We start from the raw sequence: 22732 nt of genomic DNA, 5'->3' as shown, positions 1-22732 counted from the left end.
AGATTACAGGCATAAGCCACCGCACCCAGCCTAAGTATTACACTTTTAAGTGTAATTTTTTTTTTTTTAGATGGAGTCTTGCTCTGTTGCCCAGGCTGGAGTGCAGTGGTGCAATCTCGGCTCACTACAACCTCCGCCTCTTAAGTTCAAGCCATTCTCCTGCCTCAGCCTCCCCAGTAACTGGGATTAGGATTACAGGCATGCGACACCACATCCAGATAATTTATTATGTATTTTTACTAGAGACGAGGTTTCACCATGTTGCCCAGGCTGGTCTCAACTCCTGATCTCAGGTGATCCACCTGCCGTGGCCTCCCAAAGTGCTGGGATTACAGGCATTAGGCACTGCACCCCGCCTAAGTGTATTTTTTTTTTTTTTTTTTTTTGAGACAGGGTTTCTCTCTGTCACCTAGGCTGGAGTGCAGTGGCTCCATCATAGCTCACTGTAACCTCAACCTCCTGGGCTCAAGTGATTCTCCCACCTCAGGCTGGGATCACTGGCACACACCACCATGCCCAGTTAATTTTTAAATGTTTTGTAGAGATGGGGGTCTCGCTATGCTGCCCAGGCTGGTAAAAAGTATAATTTTTATAACGCAAACAATGGCCGGAGCCTCTCATTCCCCTTCCTACAACCTGTTCTTTCAACAGATGTTTATGAGATGCTTTCAGTGGTCAAGCCCTATGCACTGGGGTGTAATGTGGTGAAAGAACAGATGCCATTCCTGTCACAGGGCTTGCAGCCTTGTAGGGAAAGGGATGTCAATCAGTTACAAGTCAACAAGTAACTAGTTAATTGACAAACAGCACTAAGTGCCTTGAAGGTGAAGAATGGGCTGTCAGGGCAGAGAAGAGCAGGTAGAAGCCTTGCCTAGTTGGGGTGGTCAGGGAGGGCTTCTCGGAGGAGGTGATATTTGAGCAGAGACCTGAAGAAGGGGAAGGAACTGGCTGCACAAAGGCCTGGGAGAGGAGCATTCTGGGAGAGGAAACGGTCAGTGCAAAGGCCTTGAGGTGGGACGGAGCTTGGTGGGTTGGGGAATTGCAGGGAGGCCAGTGTGGGGTGAAGAGAATGAAGGGGAGATGAGGTCAGAGAATGAGGCAGCTCTTTGAGGGGGTTCTTGGGAAATCAAGTACTCCATGCATATATGTGAAGAACGAGGTATCCACAGGGGCGATGCCAGGACAACTGGATGTACGGGCTGGAGTTGAGAGAGGGGTCGGGGCTGAGATGAAAATCTGGGAAGTATCACCTTGTCGATAACCAGGGAACTGGATGAAATAAAAACCAGCCGATGGCCTGGCGCCATGGCTCACACCTGTAATCCTGGCACTTTGGGAGGGTGAGGCAGGTGGATCACTGGAGGTCAGGAGTTCAAGACCAGCCTGGCCAACATGGCGAAACCCCGTTTCTACCAAAAACACAAAAATTAGCCAGGTGTGGTGGTGCGTGCCTGTAATACCAGCTACTCAGGAGGCTGAGGCAGGAGAATCGTTTGAGTCTGTGAGGCAGAGGTTGCAGTGAGCTGAGACTGCGCTACTGTACTCCAGCCTGGGTGACAGAGTGAGACTCCGTCTCAACAAAACAAAACAAAACAAAACAAAACAGCCTGGCTCAGTGCCTGCAATTACAGCACTTTCGGAGGCTGAGGTGGGAGGATGGCTTGAGCTCAGGAGTTTGAGACCAGCCTGGGCAACACAGCAAAATCCCTGTCTCTACCAAAAAAAAATTGCCAGGCATGGTGGGACGTGCCTGTGGTTCCACCTACTTGGGAGGCTGAGGTGGGAGGATCGCTTGAACCTGGGAGGTCGAGGCTACAGTGAGCCAAGATCGCGCCACTGCACTCCAGCCTGGGTGACAGAGACTGTCTCAACAAAACAAAATGAAACAAGTCATCTTGTCATAAGGCACACGCCCTTCTTGCTTTTTCCTGCCTAACAAGATGGCTTGATGATTGTTCTCTACTGGTACAAAGAAAGAGAGCTGGGCCGTCCCCAGGCCAGGAAAATTCCCCTCCCCTGCTATTCCCTATCACACCCCGTTGGTCCTTTCTTGCATTCAGCATGCTTTGTAAACACATCTGCGCCTGTGGCTGTGTTCACTGGGTCACAATCTCTCACCCTGCCCGAATGTCATCCTCACCAGGGCAGGGCCTTGGGCAGGTCTGTTTGTCCCCAGCTCAGGGCTGACATGACGTTGCTCTGCTTGCTGGGCAGGGAGGGCAGGAAGGCCCAGCTGGGCGGCAGGAGGAAGAGGCTCTGACCCAGCCGAGGCACCGCTTCCAACCTGCCCGAGCCTAGCTCCCACCACACCTGCTGCAAAACCCGTCACCCCCAGGAGTCAGCGTGTCCCGTGGCCAAGCCTGCTGGTAGAGGGGAAGGGCAGGGGTCCTGGAGGGTGGGCACCTGGGGCTGGGGTAGCAGATCCTGGGCTCTGCATCAGGGCTGTGGAGGGTCGGAAAGCGCAGCCAGGTTGGGAGGGGGCAGGGGTAGGAGAAAGGTGAGCTGGGGTGGGTGCTGCCTGCCCCAGATACAAATCAGAGGTGTGTGAGGTGGAGGGGCAGTGAGCCCGCTTCACCCTGCAGGGGGCGACAGAGAGGCAGGACTGAGGTTGGGTAGGAGGAGGGAAGAGTGTGGACAGGGAGAGGCAGAGAGAGCAAAAAGATACACAAAGAGCCAGAAAACAGGAAGAGAGGGCCCCTGGAATCCCAACACTTTGGCAGGCCAAGACGGGAGGATCACTTGAGCTCAAGAGTTCCAGAAAGGCCTGGGCAACATGGTGAAACCCCATCTCTACAAGAAATTAAAAAATTGGCCAGGCACGGTGTCTCACACCTGTAATCCCAGCACTTTGAGAGGCTGAGGCCGATGGATCACGAGGTCAGGAGATCAAGACCATCCTGGCTAACATGGTGAAACCCCGTCTCTAGTAAAAATACAAAAAATTAGCCGGGCATGGTAGCAGGTGCCTGTAGTCCCAGCTACTTGGGAGGCTGAGGCAGGAGAATGGCATGAACCTGGGAGGCGGAGCTTGCAGTGAGCTGAGATCGTGCCACTGCACTCCAGCCTGGGCGACAGAGCGAGACTCCGTCTCAAAAAAATAAATAAAAATAAAATAAAATTAAAAAATTAGTCAGGCATGGTGGCGCACACCGGTAATCCCAGCTACTTGAGAGGCTGAGGTGGAAGAATCACTTGAGCCCAGGAGGCGGAAGTTGCAGTGAGCTGAGATTGTGCCACTGCACTCCAGCCTGGGCGACAGTGAGTGAGACCTTGTCTCAAAATAAAAAACAAAACAAAATAAAATAAAAAACACCAAACAACTCCAAGCCCCCTAAATGTCCAGTGACAGTGGCTGTTCCCATGATTCATAGTTCCTCTGCTCAATGGAATATTACACAGCCACTAACAGGATCAAAATTGCTTTTTATGTACCAGCAGGGAATAACCACCAAGATACATTGTTAAGTAGGAAAAAGTAAGGGGCAGAGGGATGTGTCCATTATACCAACATTCAGCTTTTTTTTTTTTTTTTTAGACAGAGTCTTGCTCTGTTGCCCAGGCTGGAGTGCAATGGCGCAATCTTGGCTCACTGCAAGCTCCGCCTCCTGGGTTCAAGTGATTCTCCTCCTCAGCCTCCCAAGTAGCTGGGATTACAGGCACAAGCCACCATGCCCGGCTAATTTTTGTACTTTTAGTAGAGACGGGGTTTTATCATGTTGGTCAGACTGGTCTTGAACTCCTGACTCCAGATGATTCACCTGCCTCAGCCTCCCAAAATGCTGGGAGTATAGGCGTGAGCCACCATGCCTGGCCCATTATGCTAACATCTGTATGAAGGAAAATACACATCTGTATATGCATGTAAGTATTTCCTGGTACATGCAGACATATCTGGAAGGAAGCACAAGAAACTTGTTATCAGTGGCTGCCTCTGAGGAGCAGAACTGAGAGGCTGGGGATGGGGAGGGAGGTAAGGTGGGAGGGAGGCTGATTTTCCCATTTATTCCCTTTGGGATCTTTTAAATTTTGTACCATGGGCTTGGGCCACCTGTTCAAATAATGAAAAAGACTAAGCAGGAGAATGAAAGAGAGAGAGACAAAGGAAGGCAGAGATAAAGATGCAGGAAGAGGCTGGGTGCGGTGGCTCACGCCTGTAATCCCACCACTTTGGAGGCTGAGGCGGGCAGATCACTTGAGGTCAGGAGTTCGAAACCAGCCTGGCCAACATGATGAAACCTCGTCTCTACTAAAAATACAAAAATTAGCCAGGCATGGTGGCTTGTGCCTGTAATCCCAGCTACTCAGGAGGCTGAGGCAGGAGAATTGCTTGAACCCAGGAGGCAGAGGTTGCGGTGAGCCAAGGTCTTGCCACTGCACTCCAGCCTGGGTGACAGAGCGAGACTCCCATTTGAAAGGAAGGAAGGGAGGGAGGGAGGGAGGTCCAGGGAGAGGAGGGAACAGAGAATTCACTTTCGTATAATCCAGCAGTCCCCAAGCGTGGCTCTGAGCTACCCCCATGTCCCCCAAGCGCAGTCCAGGACCCTGCTTACTGCCCCATCTCATCTCCTAGTCAACACCTCTCCACCCCAAGTCTCCTCGGATCACCCCAGGGCAACAGCCTCCCTTTCGGAGTCTGCGGCTTGGGGCCTGCCCTCCTTCCATGACCAGCCACCTGGGAAGACACAGGCCCTTTTCTGTTCATAACTGTGGTCCCATGAGTCGGGTAGTGAAGGCAGCCTTGACCCACTTCTCAGTGTGGCATGGTGAGGATGTGCAGGAATTCCCAGGCCCAATGCCAGGATTCTAATCCTGCCTCTATCGCTTTCTGGCTCTGTGACCTCAGGCTGACATCTTTGTTCCTGTCTCTCATCTGTCAAACAGGCCAAGGAAGGTGCCGTAGTTCCGCAGAAGGCGGCTACGAGGGTCGTGTTTCCCGGGTTGTGATCACAAATTTCCAATGCGGTGGCTTGAAATAGCACACATGTATTCTCTCAGTTCTGTGTTGTTGTTTTTTTGTTGTTTTTTTTTTTTTGAGAACGAGTCTTGCTCTGTTACCCCAGGCTGGAGTGCAGTGGCGCGATCTCAGCTCACTGCAGTCTCTGCCTCCCAGGTTCAAGCGATTCTCCTGCCTCAGCCTCCTGAGTAGCTGGGATTACAGGTGCCCACAACCACGCCCGGCTAATTTTTGTGTTTTTAGTAGGGGCGGGTTTTCACCATGTTGGCCAGGCTGGTTTTGAACTCCTGGCCTCAAGTGATCCACCTGCATCGGCCTCCCAAAGTGCTGGGATTACAGGCGTGAGCCTCCATGCCTGACCGTATTCTCTCAGTTCTGGAAGCCGAAGTCTGAAGTGCAAGTGTGGACAGGGCTGTCCTCCCTCTGAAGCCTTCAGAATGCTTCCTGGCCCCTTCTGGCTTCTCCTGGAAGGCCCCTGGCATTCCTGACTCCAGGCTGCATCAATACTCTAACCCGTGATGGGCTGCTTCTCCGTGTGCCCCAAATCTCCCTCTGCATTTCTCTAAGGGACACTTTTCAGTAGATTAGGGCCCACCCGGATACACCAGGGTGACCTCATTTCCAGATCCTTAACTCAGGACATATCTGCAGAGACCCTTTTTCCAAAAAAGGCCACACTCACAGATTCTCCATGGACCTATCTTTTCTGGGGGTGGGGGTAACCTTTTTTTTTTTTTTGTGGAGGGGGAACATTTTCCTCCGGGGGGCGGTAACCACTACAGGGGTTAAATGGGGCAAAACTAGGAGCTCAGTGAAGCCCCTGAACACAGCCAGACTTTGATCAATGTTTTTTTGTCTGAGATGGAGTTTCGCTCTTGTTGCCCAGGCTGGAGTGCAATGGCATGATCTCGGCTCACTGCAATCTTCACCTCCCGGGTTCAAGTGATTCTCCCGCCTCAGCCTTCTGAGTCGCTGGGATTACAAGCACCCGTCACCACGCCTGGCTAATTTTTGTATTTTAAGTAGAGACGGGGTTTCACCACATTGGCCAGGCTGGTCTGGAACTCCTGAACTCAGGTGATCCGCCCACCTTGGCCTCCCAAAGTGCTGGGATTAGAGGCGTGAGCCACCGCGCCTGGCCCATTCTCCCATTCTCAATCCTGGCTGCATGTTAGGATCACCTGGGTAATTTTTATCTTAAACACCTGTGACCAGGCCCCAAGCCACACAAAAGGGAGTTCCCTTTTGCTTAGAGAACCAAGCCTCAGTGTGGCCTTCAAGGCCTTCATTTCTCCCAAGATCTGTGGTTCATTCATTCGTCGCCCGTTTCCTTCCCCAGTGGCAGCCATGCTAATATGCAAATGAGTCTCCTAATTTGGTCTTGCAAAATGAGGACCACTGTTTTATGTCCATACTTTACAATGTATACACCCAGCCTTGTATTATAAATCTTATTATTGTTTTTCTTACCTGCTGGCTGCACAGGAATTTTGGGGGTGCACTCCTGCTGTTTAGCCACCCACCACCCTAGGGTGGATATGCCGCCGCCTCCAGCCCCCACCCCACAAATAATGCTGCAGTGAACGTCCTTGTTGACTCTCCCTCAGGTCCAGAGAGTTTCTTTGGGAAGTCACCCAGGTATGACTATTGGAATCATTGGGACATACATATACGCAACACTTGACTAAGCCGCATCTGTTTTTATCAGACTCATGGTGTAAAATGCCATGGCACAGTTTGAATGTGCACGTCTCTGATGACTAATGACTTTGAGCGGCTACATACACCCTTACTGGCCTTTGAGTTCTTTCTTCTCTAAATTGCCTGTTCATATCCTTTGCCCATTGTCCTGTTATGGCTGGTCTCTTTTTCTTGTTAAGAAGATATCTTAAGTGTTAGACTTTGCAAATATTTTCCCCCATTCTGATACCTGTCTATTACAAATGAAAATTATTATTATTTTTTGAGGTGGAATTTTGCTCTTGTTGCCCAGGCTGGAGTGCAGTGGCGCGATCTCATCTCACTGCAATCTCTGACTCCTGGGTTCAAGCGATTCTCCTGCCTCAGCCTCCCAAATAGCTGGGATTACAGGCACCCGCCACACACCCAGTTAATTTTTTTGTATTTTTAGTAGAGATGGGGTTTCACTATGGTGCCCAGGCTGGTCTTGAACTCCTGACCTCAGGTGATCCACCCGCCTCAGCCTCACAAAGTGCTGGGATTACAGGTGTAAACCACCGTGCCTGGCTTTTTTTTTTTTTTTGAGACAGAAACTCACTCTGTCATCCAGGCTGGAGTGCAGTGATGCGATCTCGGCCCACTGAAACCTCCGCCTCCTGGGTTCAAGTGATTCTCATGCCTCAGCCTCCCGAGTAGCTGGGATTACAGGCACCCACCACCATGTCCGGCTAATTTTTGTATTTTTAGTAGAGACAGGGTCTCGCTTTGTTGCCCAGGCTGGTCTCAAACTCCTGACCTCAAGTGATCTGTCTGCCTTGGCCCCCCATAGTGCTGGGATTACAGGCATGAGCCACCGCACCCGGCCCCCAGCATGCTTATTAAATCTCCTTGTCGTATATGAAGCTCCTGTACACACCTGGGTCTGCCTCTGGGTTCTCTGTGCTGTCACTAAATCAGAATTACCAGGGTGAAGCCCAGCAAATCTAATGAACAACAAGGGTGGAGAATCCTGACTGCATGGTAATAGAATTTGTGTCAGACACACACACAAACACTACATTTCCCAACCTCCCTTGCCTCTGGGTGCGGCTGCGTGACTAAGCTCTGGCCAATGAAGCAATGGCAAAACCTCTGGGTCAGTCCTTCAAGAGGAGTGCCCTCCTCTCTCTGTGCCCCCTTCAGAGCATAAGGAATCCTCTAATACCACATGGGAGAGGCAGGTGTCCCAGGAGGAAGGAAAAAGATGGAAGGACCGACTCGGAGTCCCACAGAAGTAGGCCTTTTACATGGAAGAGCAGTCGTGGATGGCAGGGGTTCCCAAACGTGAGCGGGCACCAGCATCCCCCGGAAGGTGTGTTAAATACAGATCACTGGGCCTCACCAGCATCTGATGCACCTGGGGTGGCGCACACGGATTTATTTGCATGTCTAGTAAGTTCCCAGTGATGCTGCTGGTCTGGGAACCACACTGTGAGAACAGCTGGTCTGACCTGGCTGCATCGTTTATTTTGGGTCTCTGTAAACGCACCTCCAGTTCTAGGTGGACAAATCCATCCCCGTGCCCCTCCTGGGCCTCCGGGTCTGACCCTCACCCATGGCACCTGTCCAGCCGAGTGTCATTCATTCCCGTGGAGTGCCTCAGCTGGTCAATTAAATGTGGGCAGAGGGACTCCTCTGGCGCCACCTTGTCCTAAGCGCTCCCCTGTTCTGCTCCAGGCGGACGCCTGAAACATGCATCTGTAGACCCCCTGGGCCAGTGGGGTCGGGAAGGGTCTGCCGGTAGGAGGCTCCTGGGTGAGAGTCCAGGGCAGGAAGCTGGACGAAGCCACTCTGCTCTGGCCGGGCAGAGGCGAGAGTGACCACCTGGGATTTGGGGAATGCCATCGGCCCCTTCTGTTCCTCCAGCCACACAGATGGCAGCAGCCTCCTGTCTTTAATGATCGCTGAGCACCTGGCCCTCTGTGGCTCCTCCAGCCTTCTCAAAGCTTTGTCATGATCCAACCACCTTTACCACATCCCGCCATGTGAAACAAGTCTGGCTGGGGTCTGTTTACCCGACTGGCTCCCGCAGGAGGAAGCCACGTGGGGAGGAACGGGACCTCGGGCAGCTTTCACCCCGCGCCACCCAAAGCCGTGCCTTCAAACTGCAGTTGAGTGGGCCGGGCGTGGTGGCTCACGCCTGTAATCCCAGCACTTTGGAGGGCCAAGGAGGGAGGATCGCTTGAGGCCAGGAGTTCGAAACCAGCCTAGGCAACTTAGTAACATGTCTCTCAAACCCCCCCAAGCCAAACAAAAAGAAACAAACCTGCAGTGAGTGACTGAAGGCACCAAAACCAGCAGTCACCGGGGGTCACAGATGTGACTGGGTACAGGAGCTCCCGTCTCTGAGCCTGTGGTTTCTTCAGCAGGAGCGTGGGCAGCTCCTAGAGCTAGCTGTTCTCAGTGCCTGTGGGGTCGCCGAGCACCCTGGCTGAGCCTTGTGTTTCTGAGATGCTCTGTTCTTCTCAGTCCTTATCTGGGTCTGGAACCACAGTCACAGCAGCCTCCTGAACTGCTATTCTCTTTTCTGGAACAACTTGTTCACGAGGTAGAAGGAATTACCTGCTCTTTCAAAGTCTGGTATATCTCATTTGAGGCCAGGCACAGTGGCTCACGCCTGTAATCCCAGCACTTTGGGAGGCCAAGGCGGGTGGATCACTTGAGGCCAGGAGTTCGAAACCAGCCTGGCTAAGATGGCAAAACCCAGTCTCTACTAAAAATACAAAAAATTAGCCGGGCACGGTGGCAGGAGCCTGTAATCCCAGCTACTCAAGAGGCTGAGGCAGGAGAATCGCTTGAACCCAGGAGGCAGAGGTTGCAGTGAGCTGAGATTGTGCCACTGCACTCCAGCCTGGGCGACAGAGTGAGACTCCGTCTCAAAAAAAAAAAAAAAAAAAATCTCATTTGAAAGCGCATTCGAGCCCGAAGCGTTTTATTTATTCTGGAGTGTGTGTGCAGTGAGGAGACAGTTATTTTGGTCTTGTTTTCTATTTCTTCTTTTGCCAATGTTAGCATTTTTTTTTTTTTTTTTTTTTCCAGAAAGGCATCCACCTCACCTAAGCCTCCAACACACTGCAAAGAGCACAGCTGCTTGCACCACTGGGTTTCACTCTGTGATGACCCATCTAGGCTGTGTTTGCACTTGGCACAGGCCCTGGCACACACAGAGTGCCCTGATTCTTGGGGTCAGGACCTGTGGAGGGCGGGAGGCGTGCACTAACCTGGAATCTCTGCCCTGGCCACTCACTTCCCAAGAGGACCAGGCTGAGATCTCTGGTGCTGATGACGCCTGGCTGGTTTTGGGGATGGAGGCTCACTCCTGGCTCTCCCCCTGCCCCACTGCCTCCCTGGGTGCCGGGGAGGATGCAGAAAGTGGAGCCCAACAGGGCCTGAGGCACGAAGTGCCAGAATGCAGCAGCAGTAGGGATGGCGGCATGGCCACCTCCATGCCAGTCAGATGCCCCCCAGCGTGGGCTCAGCTCCGGGCTCCCGCGTGGAGGGACGCACTTCACAGGGGGTCTCTCCAAAGCCAGCAGCTCCAGGCCAGTCGGCCTCAGTCAGTCTTCCAAAAGTCCATCTGCCCACTGACCAATCTGCCAAATGGCCTTAAATTTACCAACATCGGGTTAGCTCTTACCCACCAAACACGCTCAAGATAAACAGCCTTTAAAAGCTTCCAGGAAATTGCAGATTTGGCAAACTGGGATCAGTCTGCACGGGGACCGTGGCAAACTGGCTGCTTCCAGGGGTGGGGCCAACCCTGTCCCATTCTGGGGAGTGGCGGGTTCGGGGGGCTTTCTGGCTGCTTTGAGCTGAACTCCCCACTCCCCACCCCACCCTTGCCCTGCCCTGGCTGGAACCGTGGTTTGCTCCCAGATCCAGACCCTCTCCCTGCAAATTCCCACCCAAGACAGTCGGGCAGGGCCCCCAAACACACCACACACACAAAACAAGACAATGTTTTAATTGTAAAACTAACTCGAGGCAGGGGTGGGAGGGCCGGGGCTGCGCTGACCGGGCAGGAACCTGGGTCTCCAGGCAGTGGTTCTGCCCGCGCCACCCCGCAGGACAGGGACCATCTGTCCCCCAATAGGGGCAGGGGCTAGAGTGTTATAAAACGACAATATAAATAGACTTCTAGAAAAGAGGAGGCTGTCCAGGTGCAGTAGTCATTTGCTGCAGGGGCTGGAGAGGGTGGGGGGCCCTGACCCTGTCTTCCCATCCAGCCACAGAAAGGGGGTGCAAGGCTACGGGAAAAGGCCACTCTTCGGACATTCATGATCGACCCCCACAATGGCTCAGGGGGAGAGGGGGCTGGGTGTCAGGCAAGGCGCCAGATACCCCGTTGCAGGCTGGAGGACGGGGTGGCTGGATCTTTGCACACACGCACATGCACACTCGCACGCGTGCACACTCACACACACGTTCACCTCTCTTAGTGTTCTCTCCACCCCCAGCAACCCCCACTGCAGACTTCCAGTGATGGGAGGGCCGCTGTCCTCCTGGAGACAAGAACACGGGGGAGGGCCTGTCCCAGAGGGTGAGGGTCCTGGGAGCCTCACTTGCTCCCACGAGTCCCTGTGTTTTTCTAAAAGTCACGAGATCAAAACCGGAGTTCAGTAGTAGGGTCCCATCTACCCCCGGCAAGGAGGGCGGTGCCACATGGAGCATCTCCCGGGCTGGAAGGAGTGGGAGGCCTGGCCCCCTACTGGCCTCGGTGGGGCGGGGGTGACCCGGGGGGCTCTTTGGTCAAGGGGAAGGGCGCTGGGTCTCATCTGGTGCGGTTCTGGCGCATGAGGGGCACGATGCTGGCGGGCGGCCCCGCCTTGGCCAGGAATGGGTGCTTCAGCAGCTCAGCTGCTGTGGCCCGATGGGCAGGGTCCCGCACCAGCAGGCGGTCCAGGAAGCCCTTCAGGGATGGTGACACCTGTCGAGGAGGAGCGGAGGGTCAGGGGGTGAGGGCCTCACTGATGGTGTGCTGTGGGGCCGCAGTTTCCGCCTCTGCCAAGTCGGCTGGCGGCACGTACTGTGCAGGAAGGAAGCCGGCAGAGGTCATGGGTGTCTAGAGCTTGGGGTTTAGACGGGACAGGGACAGTGATGGTGCCCGCGATGGCGCTTACTGTGTGGCCCCAGAGGAAGCGACAAACTCTGGGGGCTCATGTACTCCCTATTTCCATGGCTTAGCAAGGAGCTGGAAGCAACTGGGCCCCAGAGGTGCCCCTTTCTCTCCTGGCGAGTCCTCCACTAGGAAGGTCCCGGCCCTGTCCTCCACTTCTAAATGTGCGAATCTCTCTAGGGCCGCCGGGCAGAGCCCAGGGCAACAGTGAGGGTGCAGGGGGCCTGGGGCTCTGCTGCCTCTGTCGCCCAGGCCCCACAGACGGGGTCTGCACAGACACATGAGGCCTGGGGGTGCGGGGCCCAGCACACAGTAAGCACCATCCCAGGCGCCATCACCGTCCCCATCCCGTCTACACCTCCTGCTCCGGCTGGTGCAGTTTCCCGGCCAGGGAGGGGTCTACCTTGTGCAGGTTCTTCAGTCGGGGCGGCAGGTTGTCCCGAATCATCTTCATGGCTTTGAGGGGTGGCTCGTTGAAGTAGGGGGGCTCTCCGTCCACCATCTCAATCACCATTATCCCCAGTGACCAGATGTCCACCTGGGGCAGGGGAAGGGACAGCAGGGCTGAGCTGTTGGGGGATGGTGGGTCCTAGGGAGGCCTCAGGGAGGGACCGCCCGAACGCTGTCTCTGCCTCTGGCTCCTGGAGTCCTTGGCCCAGAACTCCCTCTTGGACACCCAGCCAGCAGTCCATGTGCCAGGGAGCCCCTGAAGAGAGCTGCCCACCCCGCACCCACCCCTCTTCTTTCTGTCAACTGCCCCCAGGTCCCCTCCCTCCCTCAGTCCAGGTGGCATCCAGTGGTGGTTCAGGACCCAGGTAGCCTCATCACCACAGTGGAGACACAGTGATTGGTTCAGAAACAGGCACAGGACCCAGCCTGGGTCAATTAGAGCCAACCTGGGGACTTTACCCAAAACACCCAAGGAAAGAGGGGAGCCCACAGGCAGGAGACACTTCCCAGAGCTGCCGGGGCCAGCTCTGCTCCCACAAGGGGAAAGCCAGCCTGTGAAGACAATGCTCAGAAATCAGAGCCAAGGCCGGGCGAGGTGGCTCACACCTGTAATCTCAGCACTTTGGGAGGCCAAGGTGGGCAGATCACCTGAGGTCAGGAGTTCGAGACCAGCCTGTTCAACATTGTGAAACCTCATCTCTACTAATACAAAAATTAGCTGGGCATGGTGGCCGGCACCTGTAATCCCAGCTTCTCAGGAGGCTGAGGCAGGAGAATTGCTTGAAGCCGGGAGGCGGAGGTTGCAGTGAGCTGAGATTGCGCCACTGCACTCCAGCCTGTGCGACAGAGCAAGACGCCATTTCAAATAAACAAACAAAAAAAGAATGAATGAATACATGTATGCCTGCAGTACCTCCTCATCCAGAGCACCATTCCTGGCAATCACTCCCAGACTGGGCCCCACCTCCCGCCAGCGCTGCAGCTGGAAAATGGCAGTGTATGCTGTCCACAGCGGGACAGCCTAACCACCCTGGGGCTCACCTCTGGCCCGTAGGGAAGGCGGGAGATGAGCTCTGGGGCCATCCAGTAGGGCGTGCCGACCAGCGACTTCCTTCGGGGCACTTCCTTGCTCACCTGGGCACAGAACCCGAAGTCTGACAGCTTCACCTGGGGCGGGCAGAGGCAGTGGGGTCAGAGGAGCTGGCACTACAGGAAGGCGAGCAGGGGGGGTCCACCCGCCTCATTCCTTGGCTTCAGACACGATGTGCCGCCCAGAGGACAGAGCTGGTGTCCAGAGCCAGACCAATAGGAAGCTCCACCACCTCCTGGTGGGGGCCCTGGGGCGAGTCACCTCCCCCAGGATCCCCTCATTTCCCTTCCTGACAGCCTCTGGGGCTTTTGGGGGCACTGGCCTGAGTACTGCAGACAGCAGAGGCCGGGCTGGAGCTGGGAACAGGGGTGGCCCAAAAAGCCTGTACCCTGGGGGCCCCGCTGCCCTCCAGCAAGTCTTTAGTTCGGCTGGAGAGGAAGGCAGCCCCGCACTGGGGCCCGTGAGGGGACACAGCCTGCCTTTGCCACAACCAGGCCCCTCACACCTCAGGAACTGTGGGCCCCTGTCCGACTTCTCAGGATCTCTATGGGTCTTCCTGCCTCCAGAAAACATCCCCACAACCGTGTGTGGACAATCTCGGGTGGCCCACAGATGTCGCCAAAACACATCTGTAGACATCCGGAGGTTTTCACAGACCGTCAGCGACACAGCGCTCTCTGCCTCTGCCTGGACTGACTGGTGGGGCTTAATCTTCCCTGGGGGAAGGGACGGAGTCATCCACTTCTGCAAGCATTTCATTCAAGTCAAGGGCCCCCTCTCCCAGAAAATCACGTCCACCCGGCGTTATAATTGCCACGGCCTCAGATTCGGAACCTCAGTCCAAAGTATGGAAGACAGGGCTGGGGTCCACGGCCCGCCCCGGGTGCTGGGCAGGGAGCGGCTTTTCAGTGGAGGGAGAAGCCTGTGGTGGGGGCTGCGCTGTCTGCCCAGATCCCTGCCCCTGGGCCCAGCGTCCTGTGCTGATGGCACAGCCTCCGCCAGCCTCTGCCCTCCCACTGCATACAGTCCCCACTGAGCTGGAGCCTGACTCTGTGCTGCTCCACGACGGAGAGAGAACTTCCCGGCTCCTCAAGACACAGACCTGGGGGTCGGAGCTCACCTACTCTCAAAGGGCATGGGGAGAGGCGGGGAAGCCCGGCAGCCGGAACCCCACCACCCCTGCACCCCGCCGCCCGTCCCCTCACCCTGCCGTCATGGGTCAGCAGGATCGAGTCGCTCTTGATGTCCCGGTGGATGACGCCCTGGGCGTGGAGCACCGACAAGGCCTGCAGCACTGCCAGGCACACGGCCGCGATCTGCTCCTCGTTCATCCTGTGGGGTGGGGTGGGGGTGAGCAGCCGGGTGGACAGCACCCCGGGGGCCGAGGGGGATGCAGCCCTGCCTTGGGATGGGAGGACTCTGAGACCACTCGGCCCCACTCTGGAACGGGAGGAATGGAAGACAAGGCCCTATCCCGAAGGCCCGAAGCACAGCTGGTTTGGAGATGTGGCCCCACCCCAAGCGGTCTGGAGGGGACTTGGTTGTGTCACAGGAGGAGTCTGAGGCCCCCGCAGTACCTGGTGTGGGTGACGATGTCGGTGAGGGCGCCTCCTTCCAGGAACTCCATGACCACCCAGAGCTCGTCCCCCACCAGGTAGCTGTTGTACATCTCCACCACATTCTCGTGCTGGTAGTCCCTCATGATCACCACCTGTGCAGGGGCTGCATCAGTGGTGGGGGGGAGGCGGGAGGGCTGCCAGCCCTGCCTCAGACCCAGCCAGCGCCACCCCCGTGGTTCCTCCTGCAGTTCCACATCGAGCTTGTGCTCACTGGGGTCACCTGGACTGCCCTCCCCTACTGCCACAGCCACGTGGGCCTCAGAGCCAGCTTGAAGCCCATGCCTCCCTTACAGGGGTGCACCCCCCTGGGCACACGCTCGTCTCAGGTCAGTCCTGGGCTGGTGCTAGCAGGGAAGTGGGAAGACAGCGTTCAAGCACAGAGCTGAGACCCAGACAAGCAGGTATGGGGCAAGGATGAGAGAAGAGGCGTGCATCTGGGGGTGGAGGAGGAACTTAGGCGAGGAGCTCCTGGTGCAGCCAGGCGCTGTGATGCACAATGGGGCCAAGAGGGGCCTCACACACCCGGCAAAGGGGCCTGGGCTTCCTATTGTCAGGGCACTGAAGGGCGCTACCAGGGTCTCTAAGGAGGGATGGGGATGGGGTGGCCTGAACGTGAAACATCCTCTTGGTCGTCGTGTGGGCTGTGCCGAGGGGATGCCCAGGAGCTGAGGCCGGGGCGGGGCACAGGGAACCCAGAAGGGGCAGGTCTGGAGGACACTGTACTCTGGAGCCCGGGTGGGCTTCAGTGGGTGCAAAGGGCCTGGAAGACACGGGGTGAGGGGTCAGTGGGCCGAGGAACCCTGGGTCTGGGGCTCAGGGACAGAGATGTGGGTGAGGGTGTTGTGAAGACAGAGGCAGGGACCCAGCTGGGGCGGAGGAGATGGCCTGGGGAGGGAGAGGAGTGAGGGGAGGAGAGGAGGCTGGCCCAGCACGGAGGAGTGCAGGGAGAGGAGGGATGGCAGGGCGGGAGGACCGGCAGGGTGGCAGGGCGGCAGGGCAGCATGGCAGCAGTGCCCGCACCTCGTTGAAGAGCAGCTCGCGCCTCTGCTGCTTGCGCAGGTCCATCTTCTTGACGGCCACAAGCTTGCCCGAGCTGCGCACGGTGGCGATGCACACAATGCCCGTGGAGCCCTCGCCAATCTTGATGAAGTTGTCCAGGTAGGAGCGGGGGTCACCTGGGTCCACCACCAGCTGCAGGGCAGCCCGGAACTGCTCATGGGATACTCGCTGCGGCTCCCGCTGTGGCGAGCGGGGGCCAGGGGGCCCGGGCACAGCAGGGGCAGCAGGAGCGGCTGGGGCGGCTGGGGTGTGGGCTGGAGGGGCCAGCTGGGGCTCCGAGGCGTGGGGGCCCAGCACTCCAGGGCTGGGGGCACCTCGGGCTCGGGTGGGAGGCCGGGAGGAGGAGGAGGAGGACTGGGGGACGGCCAGGCCCCCCGCTGATGGCCCGTTGGGGGCCACGTCATGAGGCTCCCCCTGAAACAGAAGAGAGAGGCAGCTGTCAGTGATGGGTTCCAGGGGCCAACTCTGCTCCCTAAGCAGGAGAGAGACCCAGCGATGGGACAGACACATGGGTGGTCAGGATGAGATGCATGGTGGCAGGGTGGGGCTGGAAGGTGGGGACGGAGAAGCAACGGGCAGGGGACAGCGGGGCCCTGGGGCGGGGGATGGGTTACCTGGGCACCCCGGGATGGGTGGTCCGTGTCAGCCCTCGGGTAGGTGTTAAAGGGCCGGCCAGCTGCCAATTTCGCCCCACTGGCCAGACCAGCAGGCTGGGGGGTGCCGACGTCAGGCCCGGAGAGGGGGCGTTTGTCCCGGGAGGGCTCCTGGGGCCCCCCTGAGCCCTCCCTGGAAGACTTGGGCCTCTTCTCTGGCCCCACCCGTCGCCTGTCACCACTGCCGCCACCCGCCTCGCTGTGACTGGCGATCCGGCCTTGGCTGCCTGCCTTCCCCGGGCCCCCTCTGGCCGTGGTGGCCGGCTCCTCCGGCATCCCATTTTCCTGGCGGGCACGGGTGGGCGGCGGCGGGCTGTCTCTCCGCAGGGAGTTGGAGCGTGTCACCGACATGTTCTCAAACTCATCCAGCAGCAGCGTGAGCGCCCCATCCTTGGCACCTTTGCTGCCCCGCACGATGGTCTGGGGTCCCAGTCAATGGTGGGTGGGGGCCCAGCAAGGAGTGGGGCACACAGGACGTGCATCCGACACGCGGGGACGGGACAGCACGACACACACAGAGACAAGACAGAGACGCAATGAAGAGATGCCATGGAGTGACAATGGCATGGGTGGTGCGGCCCCTCCCCTCCCTGGGGACACAGCTGCAGAGGCCGGAGGAGTGATCCCCATGGCCAGGCTGCTGCCCCCTGGGCTGGGTGGGACCCTGGGGAGGCACCCTTTGTTTTTCTCCTGTTCCCCACACTGGCAGAATAGTCCTGCCCTGTGGGGTTGGGGGAGGGAGGGCAGAAGCCAACCCATCCCCATCCCATAATCAGCCCCGAGGACTGCAAATGACAGGGAGCTGAGGCCTGGCCTGGCCTGGCACTTCCTCCCCTGTGGGCGCCAGTGTTCCTTAGCCCCAAAACCACACTCTGCTCCCATGAACAACAAGGGGTGGGGGACAGGGAGGGTCAGAAAGGCCTGGTCCCAAAGTACAGGGCAAGGGGGTCCCAGGAGCCGGGTGGCAAATACAAACGCAGGTGGGGACCAGGCAGAGCGTCCAGTGCGTTCCAAGTCACCCTGTCCCCACCCTCCGTGGTCTGAGTCGTGTCCTGCAGGGCCCCTCTGTCCCCGCCCCATTTCCAGGCACACGGGTGTCTCCCCACCACGCCCCCGCCCAGGGCCTCTGCTGGCTGCTCCCTCTGCCCGGAACATCAGCTCTCAGGGTCACCGTGGCTCCCTCCCTCCACTCCTTCAGGTCTTCACTCAGAACTCAGCTTCTCAATGAGGCTTCCGCTGGCCACCCATCATCTAAAATGCCAGCCCCTGCCCTGCCTGCATTCTACCCAGAGCGCCTGACAGCAGCTGCTATACAGCACACAGGCATCTGTCTGCTCCCGGCTCTGCCCAGTGCAGGCTCTGGGCAGGGATGGTTTTTTCCTGCCTGCTTCAGGTCCTGCTACATCTCAGCACCTAGACCAGCATCTGGCACACAGCAGGGGCTCCGTGAACTTTTGCTAAACCACGGAGTCAGTGAGGCGGCTGTGCAGAGGCCACGGTGAGCTGAGAACGTGGGCCCTGCTGACAGGGACCCTGCCCGGGGTTCAGATATCCTCCAGCCGGAGGCCTGCCTCTAATGTGCAGAAAACACTGACGCCACAAACCCGTGGTCTGCCGCTGCCCTGCCTCTCCTGGCCGTGGCTGTCTGCCTGAAGCCGGGCCTTGCCCAGGGGCCCCAGGAAAGCAAGGTGGACACTAGGCCAGTCTTTGCTTTTAGAACCGGGAATTGAGGCTAGGAGCGGTGGCTCACGCCTATAATCCCAGCACCTGGAGACCAAGGATCACCTGAGGTCAGGAGTTTGAGACGAGCCTGGCCAACATGGCGAAAACCCATCTCTACAGAAAAGACAAAAACTAGCTGGGCATGGTGGCGGGCACCTGTAATCCCAGCTACTTGGGAGGAAAATCACTTGAGGCAGGAAAGTCACTTGAACCCAGGAGGTGGAGGTTGCAGCTCCACCTGCAAGATGGCGCCATTGCACTCCAGCCGGGGAGACAGCAGGAATGTGTCTCAAAAAAAAACAACAAAAACAAAAACAAAGAAACAAACAAAAAAACACAGGGGATTGAGAGGGCCCTGGAAGGCCTGAGGTCCAGACAAGGGCAGCAAACACAAGCGCCCATGGGGCCCCAGGACAGTGCCGGCCACGAGGCCCTGTGTGTGAATTCAGGTGTCCTGCCTCCTGGTGGGACCGCCACAGGCAGGCCTCACATCTGGCGAGCCAGGCAGGAGCTGGGTTTTTGGAGACACCTTGATGTGGGTCAAAGCCTACATGCAACTGGCCACAGAGCCAGGCAGGGCATGGAGCTGAGGCGGGTTGGGTGTGGCCTGCGGCCCAGAAGAGCCAATACCCGGCCTGCAGAGGCCACTGCCACTCGGCTCCAGCTGGTCTGTCACCAGATGCCAGAAACGGCCTCGGAAGTGGTCTGTCACTTTTTCAGTGGTGGCAAAGAAGTCAAAGCATTCAAAAGCGTCCTGTGTGGGCCACATGGAACCCTCAGTGGGCCACCACACTGAGCTGCACTTGTGTCTACGGCCAACTTGTGGGCCCTTGGGGCTCCTCCCCGCCAGGCCGGGCTGGGCACCCGGAAGGGTGAGTCCCCAGGCACACCCATCTCCACCCGCTGGAAGCAAACCTGGCCGAGCTCCCCCTGGCCTGCGGCCCCTCCCGGTCCCCACTGACCACAGGAGAGAGTCCAGGCTCCAAGGCTGGCTTCTGAGGCTCAGCAGGGGCTCAGGCCAGGCCAGCCTCGTGCAAGGCCACACCCAGACACCGGCTCCACAACTCTCACCATTTCACATGGAGGCAGGAGAGGGGGTAAGGGCATGGGCCTTGGAAACAGACATTGGTTCAAATCCCAATCTTGCCATTTTGCTCTAGATGGCAGGAAAAAAAAACCCCAAAATCAGAAAGCCTGTGTTTCACAGGCGTGATTTCCCCCACTAAAGCCCGGCTTCCCCAGCGCCTGCTGGAACTCCTCTTCCTCCTCCTCAGCTCTGGGCTCCGCCTCGCTGTCCCCTCCTCCCAGAAGCTCGCCTGGAGCCCTGGTCTGGGTCAGGTGCCTCCTCCGGGCTTCCCCATCCAAGCCCTGACCACTCGGGGCTGTCACCCTCTGGGAATGGGTCTGTCTCCCACTGCCACAAGCTCTGGAAAGGCTCAAGAATGGGATGGGAGTGTGGTCTGGGGCACAGCAGCATGGCCCCCGGGGTAGGGGTGGCCGGGAGACAGCAGAGCTTGGAGGCTGGTGTGGGGGCTGCCAGATGGGCCATGGGGGCTCAGGTTGGGGTGGCATGGGTTCTCAGAACTTGGAGCCAGTGGGTGGAGGGTGAAAGGCCAGCGCTGGGCCCAGGATCAGGGTTGAAGGCTGGGGTGTGTCTGTTTCCATGTCAGTGAGGAGGTGTCAGTCATAGAGTTGAGTGTGGAGTTGAGGGCTGGGGTCACTCAGGGGTGGGGGTGGGCTGGGGGAGGTAGTGGTGGCTGCCGCATACCTTGGGGGCCCCGGGCTGGATGGAGGTGATGCAGGCGGGGTCGATGAGGGGCTTTGGCCGGCGAGCCGACTCCTCGATCAGGCTCTGCCACTGGCGGGGCAGCCCCGTGAACTTCTGCTCATGCTGGTCGAAGCCCGTGTGCACGCGGTGCTCGAAGTTGGACGGCGCGGAGATCTCCACCCGCTTCTTCCTCTTCCCAAACATGATTCCGGGCGGCTCGGTGCGGCCTGTGGGAGGGAATTGTGGTGGGTGAGTGAGAGCCTGCCTGTGTCTCTTCCTCCTCTGCCCCTGCCCTGTCCCTTCCAATCTCATCTTCCACCGGAACCAACAGGAGGCAGGTGCCTCCTTCTGGGTCTCCCTGCTCAGCCCCTGCCCCCATCTGTGTGGCACACGCAGCCAGAGGGCACCCGTGAGCACCTGAGCCGCCATGTCCCTCTGCTCAGAACTTTCCTGCCGCTATGTCTCCCGCGGGCCCACAAGCCCCCATCACCTCTCTGTTCTCACCCCCTGGAGACCTCAGGGCCTTTGCACAGGCTGGCCCCCCTGCCAGGAGCTCACTTCCAGTGTCCGCACGGGCTCCCCATCTCCTCCTTCAGTTCTCAGAGCAGCAGTGACTCTTTCCCTGACCACCCCAAGGCAAGCAGCCCCGTGTCCCGCCGTCCCCGCTCTACATCACCGTCACAGCCCAGAAATCCTGTCTGTTGTTCCGTCTTAGATTGCCGAGGGCAGCATCCACACCACTCGCTAGAATGTCAGTGCTACCTTCTGGCCAGGTCTCATCTGCCCCGCTTCCCCACATCCCCCGCTATGCCTGGTACACGGTGTGTACTCAATGGACGGTCACTGCTGGCCTGGCCACAGCCACCGCCGCTGGTCCAGCCCTGAGTCTGGGCTGGGGACGCACACACCGTTGGATATTGACTCAGCACAGGGTTACTGAGCCCCTGGGGCAAGAGGGCACCCAGGTAGCCTTGCCACGACACTCCCTTATCTTCAGGATCTGTGGTCTTCAGTCCGGCCCTTGCCATAGTACCAAGCACAGAGCAAACGCTCGACCAAAGCCACTTTAAAAAACAAAGGGGCTGAGGGGGAGACATGCTGATGGCGGCATCTCATAGACAGCCCGGAGAAAGATGGGAAGAGGAGCCAGGCGGCCAGAGTTTGACTCTCCACCACATGCTGCCGTGACCTTGGGCAAGTGACAACCTGTGTGTGCCGTGGATGAACCCCCACAGGGCTGCTGCGAGGGGTCATGGGTGACTGGGAGCCAAGAGCTTGGTGCAGGGCTGGGCAAACGCGGGGGGCCTGTCGGTGGGGGCCACTGTGATGGCCGGGGCGGCTCCCACAGTATCTGTGGGAGGAGGGGCCCAATTCCTGCTCCCCCGGAAGGCCCCACCCCAGCTGTCCCAGGCCTGGGCCCTGGAGTCGCACACACCTGGTCTGATGCTGGTGAGACAGAAGTGCCCTCAGGCGGGTGACCACTCCTCTAGAGGCTTCGGGTTACTCATCTGTAAAATGAGAGGAATGCATCCGTTCACTCATTCTCTCATTCACTCATTCACTGAGGAATAACTCAGCAATGGGCCTCCTCTGCGGCCACCGCAGCGGCCCCGACAGCCTCTGACCTCATGGGAAGTTCGTGTGGGGCAGAAAGACCTGTCCCCACGCAGCAGCAGCCCAGGTGCAGGGCTGGGGGACGGCAGCACGGGACCCAGCCTGGAAGGACAGCGGGGTGGGCAGTAGGGAGGCTTCCCGGAAGAGGGGAACAGTTGAGACCAGAGGACGGGGGGACACACAGGTGGAGTTTCTCTTCTGTCTTGTTCCCAGCTGGCTCCCCAGAGCCTGGCACAGTGCGCAGCCCAGAGAGTCCTGTGGTCCTAGTGAGAGGACAGAGGACGCGCAGATGCAGGCGCATCTGCGCAGATGCAGGCCCCTCCACACCTGCTTCTCCACCCAGCTCAGGCTGCCTTCATGGGAGCAGCCAGGAAAGGTGAGGCCCTGGCCAGAGCTAGGACCATCGATGGGAGCCAGCCAGGGGAACCGGTTTGGCAGCGGGAACCCCGTGGGAGGCGGGTGGGGACCCGGCAGTCAACCTGTCTCAACTGGTCCCAAGAGGCCAGCGGGTGGTCAGAGCCGGCCTGGCCAAGGCTCCTAGGGTTGGCCCAGTTTCCCTGCTTGCCCTGGGGCCCAGGATGCAGGGCGGGCAGGGGGCCTCCTTTGTGTCTGCCCAGCCCCTTCTCCGAGCCCAATGCCGGTGCCCTGAGTGCTGCCCAGCCCTCCCTCGTGGCCTTCCAGCCCGGCCCATCCCTGGTGGCCCTGACCTACTCTCTTGCTGCTTTCTAGGCCCAGTTCCTAGGGTCATCCACATACCCCAACAGTCCCCATCTCCCCACTCTGCCTGCTGTCACTCCAGAGCTGTGTCCCATGTCCTCTGGCTTCTCCGTCCTCCCAGATGTCCCTCCACCCCCTTTGGCCCCATGCCCAGCCCGTGACTCTTCATCGTGAACCTGTCACCCCGCCCATCCCGCTCCCTCCCCACTGCGGGGCACTAGGCTGTTCCCACAGTCACAGGAACAGGATCA

At 58.2% G+C, this 22732-nt stretch overlaps 1 protein-coding gene across 8 annotated transcripts in view; it reads right to left on the bottom strand.

Moving 5' to 3' along the window:
• Nucleotides 1–10622: 10622 nt before the first annotated feature.
• LOC105495382 (p21 (RAC1) activated kinase 4) overlaps nucleotides 10623–22732 on the bottom strand; it is a 53121-nt gene continuing 41011 nt past the window's right edge. For 4 of the 8 annotated variants that reach the window (XM_011764825.3, XM_011764827.3, XM_011764826.3 and 1 more), the window contains exons 2-10: nucleotides 21586–21658; nucleotides 20151–20377; nucleotides 16622–17080; nucleotides 15969–16421; nucleotides 14907–15040; nucleotides 14535–14661; nucleotides 13281–13406; nucleotides 12193–12327; nucleotides 10623–11600 (exon numbers count right to left, since the gene is read on the bottom strand). In XM_011764825.3, coding sequence (XP_011763127.1) covers nucleotides 11445–11600; nucleotides 12193–12327; nucleotides 13281–13406; nucleotides 14535–14661; nucleotides 14907–15040; nucleotides 15969–16421; nucleotides 16622–17080; nucleotides 20151–20354 — 1794 coding nt within the window. In that variant the 5' untranslated portion in view covers nucleotides 20355–20377; nucleotides 21586–21658 and the 3' untranslated portion in view covers nucleotides 10623–11444. Of the gene's footprint in view, nucleotides 11601–12192; nucleotides 12328–13280; nucleotides 13407–14534; nucleotides 14662–14906; nucleotides 15041–15968; nucleotides 16422–16621; nucleotides 17081–20150; nucleotides 20378–21585; nucleotides 21659–22520; nucleotides 22602–22732 lie in introns of those variants that run through there. The other 4 variants (XM_071086715.1, XM_011764829.3, XM_011764828.2 and 1 more) reach the window with 4 other exon arrangements.

This window comes from Macaca nemestrina, chromosome 20 (assembly GCF_043159975.1).
Source record: "Macaca nemestrina isolate mMacNem1 chromosome 20, mMacNem.hap1, whole genome shotgun sequence".
Taxonomy (NCBI): Eukaryota; Metazoa; Chordata; class Mammalia; order Primates; family Cercopithecidae; genus Macaca; species Macaca nemestrina.
This window is presented reverse-complemented; position numbering and strand designations above follow the sequence as displayed.